We start from the raw sequence: 14,849 nt of genomic DNA, 5'->3' as shown, positions 1-14,849 counted from the left end.
TCAACGACCACCGAAATGATATGTATTTGGCCGCGGACCTCTCCATCTCAAAATATTTTGTTCCAGAGACCCCCAGAAGCAAAGATTTTAGTAAAAAATGTATATATATATATATATATATTAAAAGATTTGCACACATTGTCACGATTTTTTTTCTCCAAAAATAAGCCCAAAGAAATCTAAAAATGACAAACAGATGCCGTTCCAGGTCTTAATGGGTTAAAAATGACTGAAAACGTCCTTTTTTCAGAACACTTTGTCATCAGCCCCCTGACTCTGGCGGCTAACAGGCTCATGAATATTATTTTTTACAAATGATTTTCTTTTCTACGTGTACAACATGTTTTTAGGTGTGCGTTTTTATGCTTCGTTTTAGAATGGTCCGTGTACCGTATAGACGAGAGAGCTGTGGAGCAGGGGTCTTCAACAGGGGGTCCGGGGACCCCTAGGGGGTCCTCAGAGTTACTACAGGCGGTCCGCCGAGTCTTTGTGTGATAGGATTTTCTTTTTTACCTTAACCACTTGAACCCCAGCATCCCTTTTCTGAGGAGAACTTTAGCCAAAAATAGCAGATCTACAAGCTTGTAGATCTGCTATTTTTGGCAAAGAGGTGTAGGTGTAGAGGGGGAAAACAGCAGACCAAGTACCGGTAAACAAAAAAAGTTTAATCTGAAACACAATTTTATACAATATAGAGGAGGGGGTCCCTGCTTCATCTCTCTCTCAGCTAGGGGGTCCTTGGCCTGAAAACATTGAAGACCCCTGCTCTAGAGCGTTTCATGTGAGACAAGACGGGAGTCGGATTTGAACCCCCCGCATCCTCGTGCTCACAAGCAGCATTATGCACAAACTGACCAGGCAAACCATGTTTAAGGCAGTTAAGACTTTATTTAGACAGGACGCTGCGCACAGGGTGGGATTTGAAGTGTTCACAATCATTTTTGATATTATATACAGTTTAATGTCCTTTTGTTTTTGTGCCATAAAGTGATTTTGGTTGAACTCCCAACTATCATAACTGTTGCCACTGTAAAAAGAGATACAGTAACTTGTTAAGACTTTTGTTGCCATTGTAAAAAGAAGTAACTTGTTTAGATTTTTTTGCCCGGGTTAAACCATACCTTCAGAAAACACAATATCTTGTAAATATTTCTGAGTACCGTATCAGAATGGTTAATAGCTAAAGCAGACTTTATCATAGAAGTAGTAGCGTAGCTTGTGTTTGCTTGTTAACAAGTTAATAAATGTAAAACATTTGTGCATTTTGTGTCTCTCCTTTCCATTTTGTGTGGTGCTGGTTTTAATAGCTTACTATAACCAGTCCTTTATCTCAATACTGCACAGGTGACGACAAGCAACATTTGTGTTGGCACATAGAGATTTAAGATTATTAATACATTGGACCTATTATCTTTTTCACTTTGTATATCTACATAAAGGAGCCGTTTATCTTTACCCATCTCACCAGATGAAAAGAGATTTAATGAAAGTCTGTTTTGTACTCATTTCCCTGCTTTAAAATGTGTGTCTAACTGCACTGCTGTTGTATTTTACAGGGCAGGTGAAAGCCACAGCTTCTCCTTTAACTGTAGTGTTTAGAAATGGAAACCTGAATTATCTTCCCTTTTTAGATTTAGTTGACAACAGGACAATTCACTGTAAATGATACAGAAGGCATTTTGGCTTAGAGAGCAAACAATTATCAGACATTTTCTTTCCAGTACTTTTACTTTTGGTACTTTAAGTACATTTTGATACCAATGCTTTTGTACTTTTACTCAAGTAAATTTTGAATTCCGAACTTTTACTTGTAACAGAGTACTTCTACATTGCAGTATTGATACTTTTACTTAAGTAAAACATTTGAGTACTTTTTCCACCACTATATAGCCAATGAAATACGCTCAACTTGAATAAAAGATCTTATGCCGATGTAGCTTCCTAAGGGAACAGTAAAGCACAATTATGAAACACTACAGATCTTGCGTCATTAGTTTATACTCCATTACCACGTGTTTCTTTTTATTCATGTTTGTAGATAATTGTCCCTGTCCGGTTTTAGCAACATGCTCATATAGCCCTTTAGCCCGTTCAAACCAGGAACGCATCTGTATAACTGCTTTATCTATATTTTATATTTTGGCTATATAAAAATAGCAGATCTACAAGCTCATAGCGCGGCACCGAGTGCCACGCTACGAGCTTGTAGATCTGCTATTTTTTTTTAAAGATCTTGACCAAGGGAAAATACGTTTTTCAGAAAACTGTTAGGATTTAGAAGACATTTGTAGAATCCCCCAGAAGCAAAGATTTGAGTTACAAATGTTTGCTTTAAATATATATATATTCAAAGATGTGCACAAATCTTCACGATTTTTCAAAAATAGCAGATCTACAAGCTCAAGGTTCAAGGTTGTACTTTATTGTAACATTTTGTTCTTGTGTACAGGTACATAAGAGTAAAACTTATTTTGGTTCGGCTTCCTTCAGACAATGCATATAATGCATAAGTAATAACAATAGAATAAAGAAAACGTAAAAAGATTTAATGAAAGAGTGCAAAAAGAGAATGAAAAGAGCATCATCAAATCAAATCAAATCAAATGTACATGTGCATCTAAATAAAGAAAACACTTGGTATGTTGCATACACTACCGGCACTTTTCTTCAGTAGCTGTCGCCTAACTTTGTGTAAACAACCTCACAGTATATTCTATATACTGCTCCTAAGATCTGCTATTTTTGAATAGCCAAAGAAATCGGAAAAATGACACCGATTATTTCCCGTTCTAAATGGGTTAGCCTATTCAATCCGGGGACGCATCTCTGTCATTTTAGATTTCTTTGGCTATTCAAAAATAGCAGATATACAAGCTCATAGCGCGGCACTCGTGAGCTTGTAGATCTGCTATTTTTTAGAAAAATCGTGAAAATGTGTGCAAATCTTTGAATATACATATTTTTTTTTAATATAGATTTGCACACATTTTCACACTTATATCTACAAGCTCATAGCGAGGCACTCGGTGCCGCGCTATGAGCTTGTAGATCTGCTATATTTTAATAGCCAAAGAAATCTAAAATGACACAGATACTTTCCCGGCTAAATGGGTTAAATGGCTTTTTTAAAAGCCATTTAAGATATAACTAGGCTAAGTTTGAACTTAGTGTGAGGTGGTGCTACTGCTGTACGTATATGATGATATTTTCAAGGAAATAAATACAGCTCTGAATATATTGCCAGTGGTTTTACATTGATGTAAAATAAATGATAAAATTCTGTCCAGTAGATGGCAGTAGACTCAATGGTTGGTTGAAATGAACTGGCCCCAAGCTGAACTAATTTGAACACAATCATGGTTTTATTATTTCTGGACTAGATTTCTTTTACAGTCTGTTTCTGAAATGGGTTTGTTTGGTTGAATGTAAGACCTGTCAGCTGTATGTCTATGGGTTAACGAGACCGTATATATATCTATCTGTTCACCTAATTACAGATAAATCCACCCACAAGTAAAGGTTATGTTAACCACTCAACTTTTTTGCTTATATCCAGTGGTGGAAAAAGTACTCAAATTCTGTACTTAAGTAAAAGTACCAGTACTGCAATATAGAAGTACTCTGTTACAAATAAAAGCCTGGAATTAAAAATTCCAGGTGGCCCCACCTAAATGATTAATGGTGAGGAACCAAATGGACCCTCATGGGTCTGTAACTCGGAGTTAAATTATTTAACACTGAGGATTTTACAGTGTAGATTGGGATTCCAGAGATGAATCTGTATCACCTGTGTAAAAAAAAAGTGAGGATTTGTTGAGGATAGGTAGGGTAATCATAGTAGGATAGTAGGGAAAAAGAGAAAAGAACACAGGATACAGAGATGAAAAAAAAATGGTATCAAACAGGGGTCCATGGCCTTAAGAATGCTTATTACACGGAAATAAGTTACATGGCTGAATTCTAGCCTGGGCACCATTCCTTTTCGGGTATATGATCCGGTCGGGAGCTCTACGTCATCCGCGTCATCAGCGACCGGATCGCGACAAACCGGAAACACGTCTCACCCCAAAATAGGTCCGTCCTATAAAATCCTTGATGCGGCGTAGTTTAGCTTATTTTTTAAATATAAATGTGAGTGTACTTTCCGGAGACTATTTAGCGTCTGTATTATCCGTATTATCCCACGGGGAAATTCTATTCCATTTAAATAGGGATTGGGGAACCAAAACAAAGCGGCACCGCAAAACCGGATCGCGACAATCCGGAAACAGGATTCTTTTTTCTTTTTCAGTAGGCGTGGCCTAGACCGGATCATATGGGTCTTTAGTAACAGACACCAGGCTTTCCTCCGAGGTGGAAAGACTGGTGATGCGAGGTTAGCTGAATTCAGTGGTGTGTTATTTCTGGATAATGATGACCATGAGCTCAATGACAGACCTCTGTCTGATCAAAGACTCCGAACACCTGCTGCGCTGCTTGAACGTTGTGCTGTATCCAACATGACAGACATGTAAACAAACACACCATGTCATTTACAACTAAACGTTGCTCTCAAGAATGTTTTTGAAAACATTTTGAAGCGAGAAATAGACGATGCAGCCGTAAGCAAGGAAACACTTCGTTTTGTTGTTACTTTTGGGTCAATTTGTAAAAAGAATTATTAAGTAGCCGTGTCATAATCAATCTTCGAACACCTCGGCTTCGCCTCAGTGTTTGATCATCCTGTCGGTTGTTATTTCGCAAAAACTACCTGCGTGGCGACAATTATCCCTTTACATTTAACTGTGGGTCCTTGTCTCCTTGAAATAGTAGGGAAAACAAACTAGTAAGGCAAACTAGTAAGGCTAGTAGTACTAGTAAGGCTACTTCTTGGCCTTAAACATACAACCCATCTAACCAGGGACCCCCCATCTAACACACCTTTTGCTAGGATTGGATGGCTCAGGGTTGAGGACAGAGTACAGCAACTTGCTATGGGCCTGGTCTGATACACCACAACATTGGGATCCCCCTGTATTTGTGTAAATACTTCCTAAATGTTAATGAAGTCCACGATCATAACACCAGAGGCAGCTCCACGAATCATGTGCAACCCAGATTTGGCTCAACAAAGGGAATGAACTCGTTCTCATGCTATTCATCAAACATGTGGAATGCCCTACCAAAAGGAGTAAAGGAGTGTAAAACCCTACTCAATTATCCTTTACATAATATCATTGTGGGTCCTTGTCTCCTTGAAATGTAAAAGGTTTAAGAATAGAGCACCGAAGTCCTGATGTCACTCGTTCATCCCCAGGTTTGCGGAAGTAATTTCTCTATGGAGAATAACATTGGGTCATCTTAGAATCGTCTCATATAAGAATTGTGGTCCAAAAATAAACACCGCGTGTCGGCGTTATTGTCAGGGAGGAGGTTCTGTATCGTTTATGATAGTCAGTCACTTATATTTGATACAGTCTGTTTCTGGCGAAAATTTAACCAATTTGGCGGAAGTAACATTATCGTTTTCTCACCGTCAGTTGATGCTTCATATCCATAAGAGTCAACCCGCCGGGGTCATTTGTTTATTTTTGGAACACAGTTCTTATTTGACGCGATATTAAACACGTCTATGGGATTCAGAACGGGGGTGGAAAACTGCGAACCAGGTAGACAAACAAAGGATGTGTAAATGACGTCAGACTTCGGCGGTCTATAGTCATACTTTAGCATCTAACGCCCCGCCCCCCTTGGTCATCATCATCATTATCATCATCAGCTCCCGTCCGGCAGGTGGCAGCACAACCTGGCGCCCGGCTGGCGGCCTGAGACGGAAACCGCGCCAAAAAAGTGCAGAAGAAGCTCGTCTCTGCATCTGTGTCGGTGCTGTAGCTGCTCTGTGGTTTGGTCTGCTGTTAGCCGAGCTCTGCTAGCCTAGCCTAGCCTGTTAGCATCCTCCTGTTAGCATGTTAGCCTCCTGTTAGCCCGGCCACACCGAAGCAGCGCAGAGACGGACCGTTATAGCGTCGTTTGTTAAACGCACTGTGACGCGTGTTATGATCAGACGGGACGCCGCGCCACGCACCGGACGTCAGACCGCGTCTCACAGGTAACGGTTTCCCTGTTCAATCCGGCGACCACTGTGCTAATGCTAATGCTAATGCTAATGCTAAGCAATGGTTTCCCATTCAAGTAATGGTTTCCCTGTTCAATCCCGGCGTCCACTGTGCTAATGCTAATGCTAGCTGATGCTAATGCTAAGTAATGCTAGCAGCAGCTCGTAGCACATTGTGTTGAACGTTGTTGAGATAAATGTGTGGTTTAAACTCAGTCATCTTTACATCATATTCCTTCAGTTAAATCAGTGGTTCTCATACCTTTTCCATGTCGAGGACCACCCTTAAAAATGATCTGTATTTGGCCGCGGACCCCCATCATCTCAAAGATGTGTTGTTCCAGGGACCCCCAGAAAGCACAGATTTTAGAGTTACAAATGTTAACGCTTTAAAATATGTAGGTTGGTTTGCACAGATTTTCACGAATTTGCTATAAATGGCAGATCTACAAGCTGCCAGATCTGCTATTTTTGAACAGCCAAAAGTATAAAAGTGGTTCAAAATGATTGTGATGCTATATTAACACATTTAGCTGGGGAACCCCCCCCCCCTCCCCCCCGGGGGTCCCCACTTTAAGAACCAATTGATGTGTTTTGGTGTCAGATGTTTAAAAAGTAAAGGTTATTGTTTAGAAACACAAAGCTCTCTCTAGAGAGACAGAGAGGCTTGGCTAAAACCCAGCAGCAGATAAAGCTGTTCTAAAGCTGTCAGTTCAGTGCTTTCTCTTAACTTCTTAGTGTCAAGGACCCCCAAATTGACACTTATTAGCCCGCGGACCCCTCATTTTGAAAAGATAAGCCAGGGACCCCCCCCCCCCCCATAAGAGATGATTTTTTTTTTTTACGGCTCTTAGCAGTGATTCTCAACCATTTTCATTACAAGGACCCCCAGTTTGACATGCATTAAAGGCTACGGACCCCCATTTAGTGACATATCCATCTCTGGGACCCAGAGACATTTTATAATGTAACTCTTGAGAGTGTACACATGGATATCGGGTCCATTTGTTACACTCTCAGAGTTACAGACCCGTAATGGTCCATTTGGTTCCATTTGTTACACTCTCAGAGTTACAGACCCATAAGGGTCCATTTGGTTCCATTTGTTACACTCTCAGAGTTACAGACCCATAAGGGTCCATTTGGTTCCATTTGTTACACTCTCAGAGTTACAGACCCATAAGGGTTCATTTGGTTCCTAACTATCCATCATTTAGCTTGGGACCCCCTGGAACTCCCTCAAGGACCCCTGGGGGTCCCCAGACCCCACTTTTGAGAGCCAATGTACTAGCTAATCCGTTGCCCTTTTAATAAGAGTAATAACACTTCAATAATCTGACATTATGTATGGAAGTATAGATGGTGCTAACTGGCATATTTAACTACTTAAGCTGACATTTTATATGTGTATTTAATGATGCATTTATATATAGATTAGATAGATTAGAATGACAATCTGGCTTCATCTAAATCATCATTGTCACACAACAGGTTCACAGGTGGAGGTTTAACTGGTTTTCATCCTTCAAGCTCCACCATTTCCATCCATCATTGAACGTTTTTCAGGAAAGGGAAGAAGAACCAGTGGTTCTCATAAAGTGGGGTCCACTCCGGGGGGACCCCCAGGGTTCCTTGTGGAGGGGGTTCTAAATGGACCCTTACTGGTCTGTCCGCGTACAATTTAGGCATTTAATCCAGAGCGATTTACAGTCAGCGAGGTAAACACGAGGTAATGCATCAAATGCATAGAAATGGTCGTCTAGGATCATAGGTAAACCGAGGACCTATCATCAGTCTAAACAGTATAATATTAAAAAAATCAATGATCTGTACATTGAAACTATACAAACTATAGGATGCCAGGTCAACAAAGGAACCTGGCATCAGTCTACAACATAACATGCTATCTAAATTACTCAGTAACTCTGAGAGCGTACATAATGGAACCAAATGCCTCCTCCCTGTGACATACTAGTGTCATCATGTCCAGGGGGATGTACTCGTACGTCAAGCTGTACCTCACGCTACAGAAACAGCAGCGTGGTCTAGGTTGAGAGTGACCGCACTAGCCAGCGTTGACTCCCATCGTAAGAATGGAATGCGGAAAATGCTCGTTCCGTCTCAACGAGGAAGTTCCAATGTTTGGAACTACAGCCCACAGAGCACCGAAGTCTGACGTATTTACACATCCTACGTGGGTCGGTGTTCCTCCCCCCCCCCCCATTCTGAATTCCCATAGACGTGTTTAATATCGCGTCAAATAAGAACTGTGTTTCAAAAATAAACAAATGACCCCGGCGGTTTGACTCTTATGGATATGAAGCATCAACTGACGGTGAGAAAACGATAATGTTACTTCCGCCGATTTAGTTCGATTTTCGGCAGAAACAGACTGTATCAAATATAAGTGACTGACTATCATAAACTATACAGAACCTCCTCCCTGACAATATCGCCGGGACAGTTTGTTTATTTTTGGACCACAATTCTTATACGAGACGATTCTAAGACGACCCAATGTTATTCTCCATAGAGAAATTACTTCTACGACCCAGGGGATGAACGAGTGACGTCAGGACTTCTGTTACTCTATAGCGGCCCCGCTGTGCGGCCAGATCAAAAGCGTGTCGTAACTCTCTCTCTCCATGGGTCTGGTCCTGCCCCGTGGGCAACATGGCTCGGCAACACTTACTTCAAATTAACCCATTAAGACCTGAAACGAACCTGTGTCACTTTAGATTTCTTTGGCTATTCAAAAATAGCAGATATACAAGCTCATAGCGCGGCACTCGGTGCTTGTATATCTGCTATTTTTGAAAAATCGGGGGAAAAAAATATTTTAGGTTAGGATTTAGATTTTTTTTTAAAGAATCGCCTCAGGTGTTAATGGGCTAAAAGAAAATAAAGCTTGAGAACCACTGCCTTAGATCAAGCGGGGGGGTTTCGTGTGATTTCTGTGCGACAAAAAAAAGTGTTAAACTTCTTCTCCCCGTCCGTAGGAAGAAGACAACGCTGAGATCGAGGTCGCCTGGACAGCAGTGAGAGACCCCGCGGTCGGTCCGGTCCGGTCCGGTCGTCGACTCGTCGCTCCGTCGTCATGTTCAGCCAGTTCAGCGTGGGGGGCCGACCCAAGTCCTCCCAGAGGCCCCGGGTGGGCCTCACCATGAAGGTGATGAAGGACCAGCCGCAGCTGTGCTTCAGCTGCGAGCAGATGTTCCCCAGCCGCGTGCGCCTGGAGGAGCACTCCTGCCCCGCCGCCGCCTTCATCTGCTCCTGCGGCACCGAGTTCCCCGTCTACGCCGACATGCAGGTACGGGATGGGACCGTTATTATCGTTTTTATCGTGAAATTTGTCCTTTCCTTCATACACTAGACTAGACCCTCCAGGAAAATGCGCAGAATTTACCGCATAATCAGCAAAATGGCGCATAATTATGCGGGGGTAACGTTTAAAAAAAAAGGCTGCATCGCATAATATGCGCTTCGCATCGCATATTTCCGCATATATTTCGCAACTTCCCCGCATAAAATTGCAAAAAACCCTGCATAATTCATCGCAAAATCAAGGATTTTTGCCCCCGTTTTTCTGGAGGTCTAATACATTGGGATCAATTCACCTTTTACCGAGCTGCGTATCCGGTGCCACTTAACCCATTAACTGCCAGAGGTATTTTCATATTTTTTTAGCCAGTGCCAGAGTTTTTCATTGGAAAAAAAAAAGTACTCAGGAGACGAAATATAGACTTTTTAAGTTTTAAGTTAACAAGGAAGTGGATAGGAGTCTAGATCTTCAACTAATCATATCTCCTTGGTCTTTGGGTGAAATTGGATTTTTTTCACTTCACGTAGATCTACGCGATTGGCACGTGGCGGCTTTAAATCGGTTCGCGTAGATCTACGTGATTGGCAGTCAAATGGTTAAACCCTCTAGAATGGGTAAAACGCAGTACTGTAAAGAACGTAGTTGATACAGCCTTTTTTTTTACTCTCTAAATCTCTTTGCCAAAAATAGCAGATCTACAAGCTCACAACGTGTCGCGCTGCGACACGTTGTGAGCTTGGCAAATGTTCCACCCCAGACTATGGACGCTGTGGTTTAACAAAAGTGGCATTTTTAATTATCGCGATAATACCGTAAATCGCAGAGGGCACGGTGGTGCGGTCGGTAGCGCTGTCGCCTCACAGCTAGAAGGTCCTGGGTTCGATTCCCGCAGGGGACGCTGGGGGCGTGTTCTCTCCTCCGCGTCATCAGCGCCCATACCCTAGGTGGGGTTGGCGAAAGGGCCCACTCTGTGTGGAGTTTGCATGTTCTCCCCGTGTCTCCTAGGGTAGTTAATACCCTCACAAAAACATGCAGTAATCCTGGTCTCTATGCTGCCTCCCCCTGGTCAGCCGGGGCGCCTGATGGAGGGGAAGGGAACTGGTTGGAATAACGTGTTCCTTCCACACGCTACGTCCTACCTGGGAAACTCCCCCCTGTCAGGTGACAAGAAGCGGCTTGCTAGCGCTCATGCATTGATTGATTGATTGAATATTTTATTAGGCAAAAAAAATTAAAACAGCACAGTTACATTTAAAATACTTTGTCTAACAGGTCCGTTCATAAAAGTCCTTGCGGACTTGTTTCCAATGAGGGCCTTGGTATTTGAAGGAGGCATGAGCTCGGCTCTAGGCTCTCCCTAGGCTGGCAGAGGCAGTGTAGCGCCCAGGATTACATAGACAATTGGCACTGGGTGAAAAAATGGATTACAAAATCGTGGGATAAAAATGTAAAGGAAAAAAAAATATCGTAAGTTGCAATTATTTTTGGTCACAATAATGGTGTCATGAAAACGTTCATATGGTCCCCATCCCATCATGCAGGACCACAGCGGCACGCACGAGCCGGGCCACCGGGTGCTGGACCACAAGACCGTCGTCCACCGGCGCACCGTCACCCAGCACCGCCACGAGGAGCAGCTCCGCAGGCTGGCGGCGCCCGCCCCCCACCCCCACGCCCAGCAGAGCATGCAGAGCATGCAGAGCATGTGGACGCTACCCCCCAGGGGCCCGGACGGGGCCGCCGCGGCCGCGCTGGAGGTGGCCAAGATGCGAGCGCCCTTCATGTTGGCCTCCAAGCTGCACGTGTCCTCCTCCTCCTCCTCCTCCTCGGCGGGCGCCAAAGTGAACGCCATGCTGCCGTCGGTGGCGGCGAAGGTGAACGCCATGCTGCCCTCGGCGTCGCGCCAAGGGCCCGGCGCGCTGCAGCAGCAGCCGAGCCCTCTGCTGTCGACGGCGGGCTCCCCCACCGCCGACCTGTGGACTCTGTATCAGCCGGTGGTGGTGGTGAAGAAGCTGGAGAGCCGCTTCGACGAGGCCCTGCGCTTCATCTGCGGCAAATGCGAGATGAGGTTTAAGACGCGGCGCGAGCTCACCGCCCACCACAACAACACCCACATCACGGACAAGGTGTTCGGGTGCATCGGGTGCGGGGTGCTCCTCTCCAGCAAGAAGTCGGTGCCTCGCTACCACCAGTGCAACTCCTTCAGCTCCTCTCTCAAGATGAGACTGATCACGGCCCGGCCGTTCAGCGACAGGAAACAGCCCAGCAGAATGAACTTGGCCAACAAGGCGAACAATAGTAAAATCGATTTGACCCGGGCTCACAGCGCCGCTTCCTCGTACAGGAAGGCCGTGCAGCAGCGGCCCTCCTCCACGGCGCTCCCCAGGCCGCTGCAGTCGAGCGCGCGCATGCAGACAGAGTTCATGTTGGCCAACCTGGCCAACAAGGCCACGGAGATGATGGCCGCCGGCAGCGCCAACAAAAAGAACGGCTTCACGTGTCAGATCTGCCACATAGATTTCGAGGCGCTGCAGATGCTCCAGAGGCACAAGTGTGCCAAGGCGCGGGAGTTCGTGGAGCAGCAGTTGCAGCTGGGCAAGCTGCCCAACCGCTTCAGGAAATTGACCCAGCCGTCGCCGGTGAAGAGCCCGTACCCCGTGCTGCATCTGAACGGTAACAGTAACAGTAAGTACATGTCGAGCTTTCCGGCCGGCGCCGCCGCCACGGCGAACATGAAGGCCGCCTTCGCCGCCGCCACCAAGACGGTCGGGCTGGCCGGCCGGACGGAGGCGGCGGCGCCACGCCGCTCCCCCGCCGGCGAGGGCGGCAAAGCGGACATGGACGACGATGAATGTTTCATAGTGGAAAACGCACCGGTGGCCACGCCTGTGCAGATGTTCCAGGCTTTGAACGCGTCCTTCCATATTGTTCAGATGTAAACAAGCCCCCCCCCCCCCCCCCCCCCCCCCTCAGAAAAGTGCATAAAGATGACGTAAAATTTGACGTTGCATTTTTTTGGGTCTAAATAAATAAATGGGCACAACATGCTTAACGAGCGTTCTCCTAAACAATGTTTGGCTACTTTATGCAGTATGAAGGCTTGTGAGGGCAAACCCAATACAATATATACTGTATGTTAGGGCTGCACTATTATGGATAAAGTGATAATCTCAGACTATTTCTGCTTAATGTAATCCATGATTATTAATCACAATTATTGGTAAATGATGATTTTTGTTTTTGTGTAATTTAATTTTTTATCGTTCTGTTAATGTCTTTGTTTCTCATTGAGCTTATGGGCGTCATAAGCCGTTGCATCACCATATTATTTATATGTAATGGCCTCTGTGATTTTACTGAGCGCGATGGCTGTGAAGATGGTGGTTATTAGTACGCTCTTCTGTGAGGCCGAGGGGACCAGCTGACCAAATAAATAAGATGTTTGGACTGAATTGAATAAGAAAAGAAAATGTACATTTTATTATTATAAATTAATTGTGCAGCCCTACTGTATATATATTTTGGGAGGTTTTTGCTTTATTTAGATAGAATAATAGAGTGATGGGAGAGAGAGAGAGGGTCTGTCAAATGTTCTCCAGCCAAGAACTGAATTGATCCAGGATTGAGGTTCTCAAAGAACCCTCAAAGGAACCCTTAAGCCTGATTTATACTTGGTTGCACGTCGGTGTTTGCGTGCCATAAATAGCAGATATTCAAGCTCACAAGGGCTTGTAGATCTGCTAGTGACCAAGCACGAGTCGACGCCGGCGCGCAACTACAGTATAACTAAGTCTCAAGGCTGTGTTTGTTCTCGCGGTCATCTCAAACCAGATGTGTGGCCCTGATCCCAGAATGGAATCAAAGTGTTTTTTTATCAAGTCTGAGCAGCAAACGAACCGCGTGGAAACAAGATTTGTGTGAATCCGTTTTGAATCGCATTGCTTAGCCTCGTTCAAACTGCATAAAACCAACACGACTCCCCTGTGTGGATAGGAAATCAGATGTGGGGCCTGAGTCTGAACAAGGGGCTTAACTCACAGTTATGGGGGGGGAACTTGAAATTACAAAAGTTTGAGAACCACAGATCGTGGTCGGTGTGTTCATCTGACTTTGTCCTGCCCAGGAGAAGTGCCCCAACAAACCTTTATAATTGTAGAGCGATGTGGTGAATTGCCCAACAACCGTTATCGTTTGGTAACCCTCTCCTTCTTGTATTTGTACAGTGCGCACAAGTCAAATCTATGTACATAGTTTAAAAACACACACTAGGTTTGCATAGATACATATTGTAGGGATTTAATTGTTTTTTTTCTTTTTTGTAAATGTGCTTCTTTTTTTACATTGGTTCGTATGGTGTGAGGTTGACCACAATGCCTTGTGTGTTCCTACCAGCTTTGTCAGGATTTCAAGTAAGAAAATAAAGCTATATTTTCAGGAGGACTGTGTGTGTATGTAATGATGATGATAATGCAGCAGAATATGTCATTATGTAAATTGACATTACTCATTAACCCTGGAACGCATCTGTGTTACGGGTTAGTGATTTCTTTGGCTATTCAAAAATAGCAGATCTACAAGCTCATAGCGCGGCACATCACTGTATTTTATCAATTTCTTTTTTAACTTTTAAGGGTTCTGTTCACTGTGTACTACATGTAGGCTTCAGTAAAATGTGAGAATGTCAGATTATGGGACATAACCACCAACCTGATTTGACTTTAGGCTATAATCACATTTCATTGTGAAAATGCACTGATCTATTGGGTTTAAAGGTAGGGTAAGTGATTTTCTTTGGTTAAAATAAGTGTTAAATAGCTCTATATTGTGATAGTACTCATTGCTATAGAGTGTTTGTTCAGTGAAAGGAGTCTCCTTGTCTCTCCAGCTCTTTATAAAACGTTTTTTAAAACATTTTCGTTTCAGTTTCATTTCCAATTTTATCCAATCAGGATAGAGAACTCAATCAGGATATAGATTAAACAAGTGAAATTGGAAGTGATGACACTAAGAAATGAGCAGGCAAAATTGGAACTGGAACACTGTAAAAATGAAGCTTAAAAATGGGTACTTTCTCCTGATTGGCTGAGATTTTGACACCTACCGTAAAATGTATTTTCTGTTTATTAAGGAGCTGGAGAGACGGGGAGACATCTGTTACTGAACAAACACTCTACAGCAATGATTACTATCAGAATATAGTGCTTTAACCTTTTAACAAAATACTTTTTGTTTTAACCCAAAAAATATCACTTACCCTACCTTTAATAAGTAATAACTTTAGTGTGGTTTAATCATCTTCAAACCACAGCTGTCTGAGGATATGTTGCAGATGATAAAAGCTACATGATGCTGAGCTCACCTCACATGGCAGTCACACTACCACCACATGACCAGCAGGGGGCAGTCATGTAGCACATCAACAGCTACTCTGTG

General features: G+C 43.7%; 1 protein-coding gene across 1 annotated transcript; it reads left to right on the top strand.

The window, feature by feature from the left end:
* The first annotated feature begins 5,866 nt into the window (after window positions 1-5,866).
* Window positions 5,867-13,847, top strand: LOC308083895 (uncharacterized protein). The gene is made up of 3 exons (XM_080426309.1): window positions 5,867-6,088; window positions 9,094-9,404; window positions 10,958-13,847. The coding sequence occupies exons 2-3, from the start codon at window positions 9,192-9,194 to the stop codon at window positions 12,353-12,355; spliced, it is 1,611 nt and encodes a 536-aa protein (XP_080282435.1). The 5' UTR covers window positions 5,867-6,088; window positions 9,094-9,191; the 3' UTR covers window positions 12,356-13,847.
* Window positions 13,848-14,849: the final 1,002 nt, after the last annotated feature.

This window comes from Gymnoscopelus braueri (assembly GCF_963280865.1).
Source record: "Gymnoscopelus braueri genome assembly, chromosome: 4".
NCBI lineage: Eukaryota > Metazoa > Chordata > Actinopteri > Myctophiformes > Myctophidae > Gymnoscopelus > Gymnoscopelus braueri.
The sequence above is the reverse complement of the archived record's forward strand: the minus strand, read 5'-3'. Positions and strand labels throughout refer to the sequence as shown.

What these genes read in the sequence shown, in the direction of transcription:
- LOC308083895 (XM_080426309.1), top strand. Translation starts at nt 9,192, where the DNA reads ATGTTCAGCCAGTTCAGCGTGGGGGGCCGACCCAAGTCCTCCCAGAGG. An exon ending in CCGTCTACGCCGACATGCAG is followed by an intron (nt 9,405 to 10,957) that starts GTACGGGATGGG and finishes CCCATCATGCAG; the next exon opens with GACCACAGCGGCACGCACGA.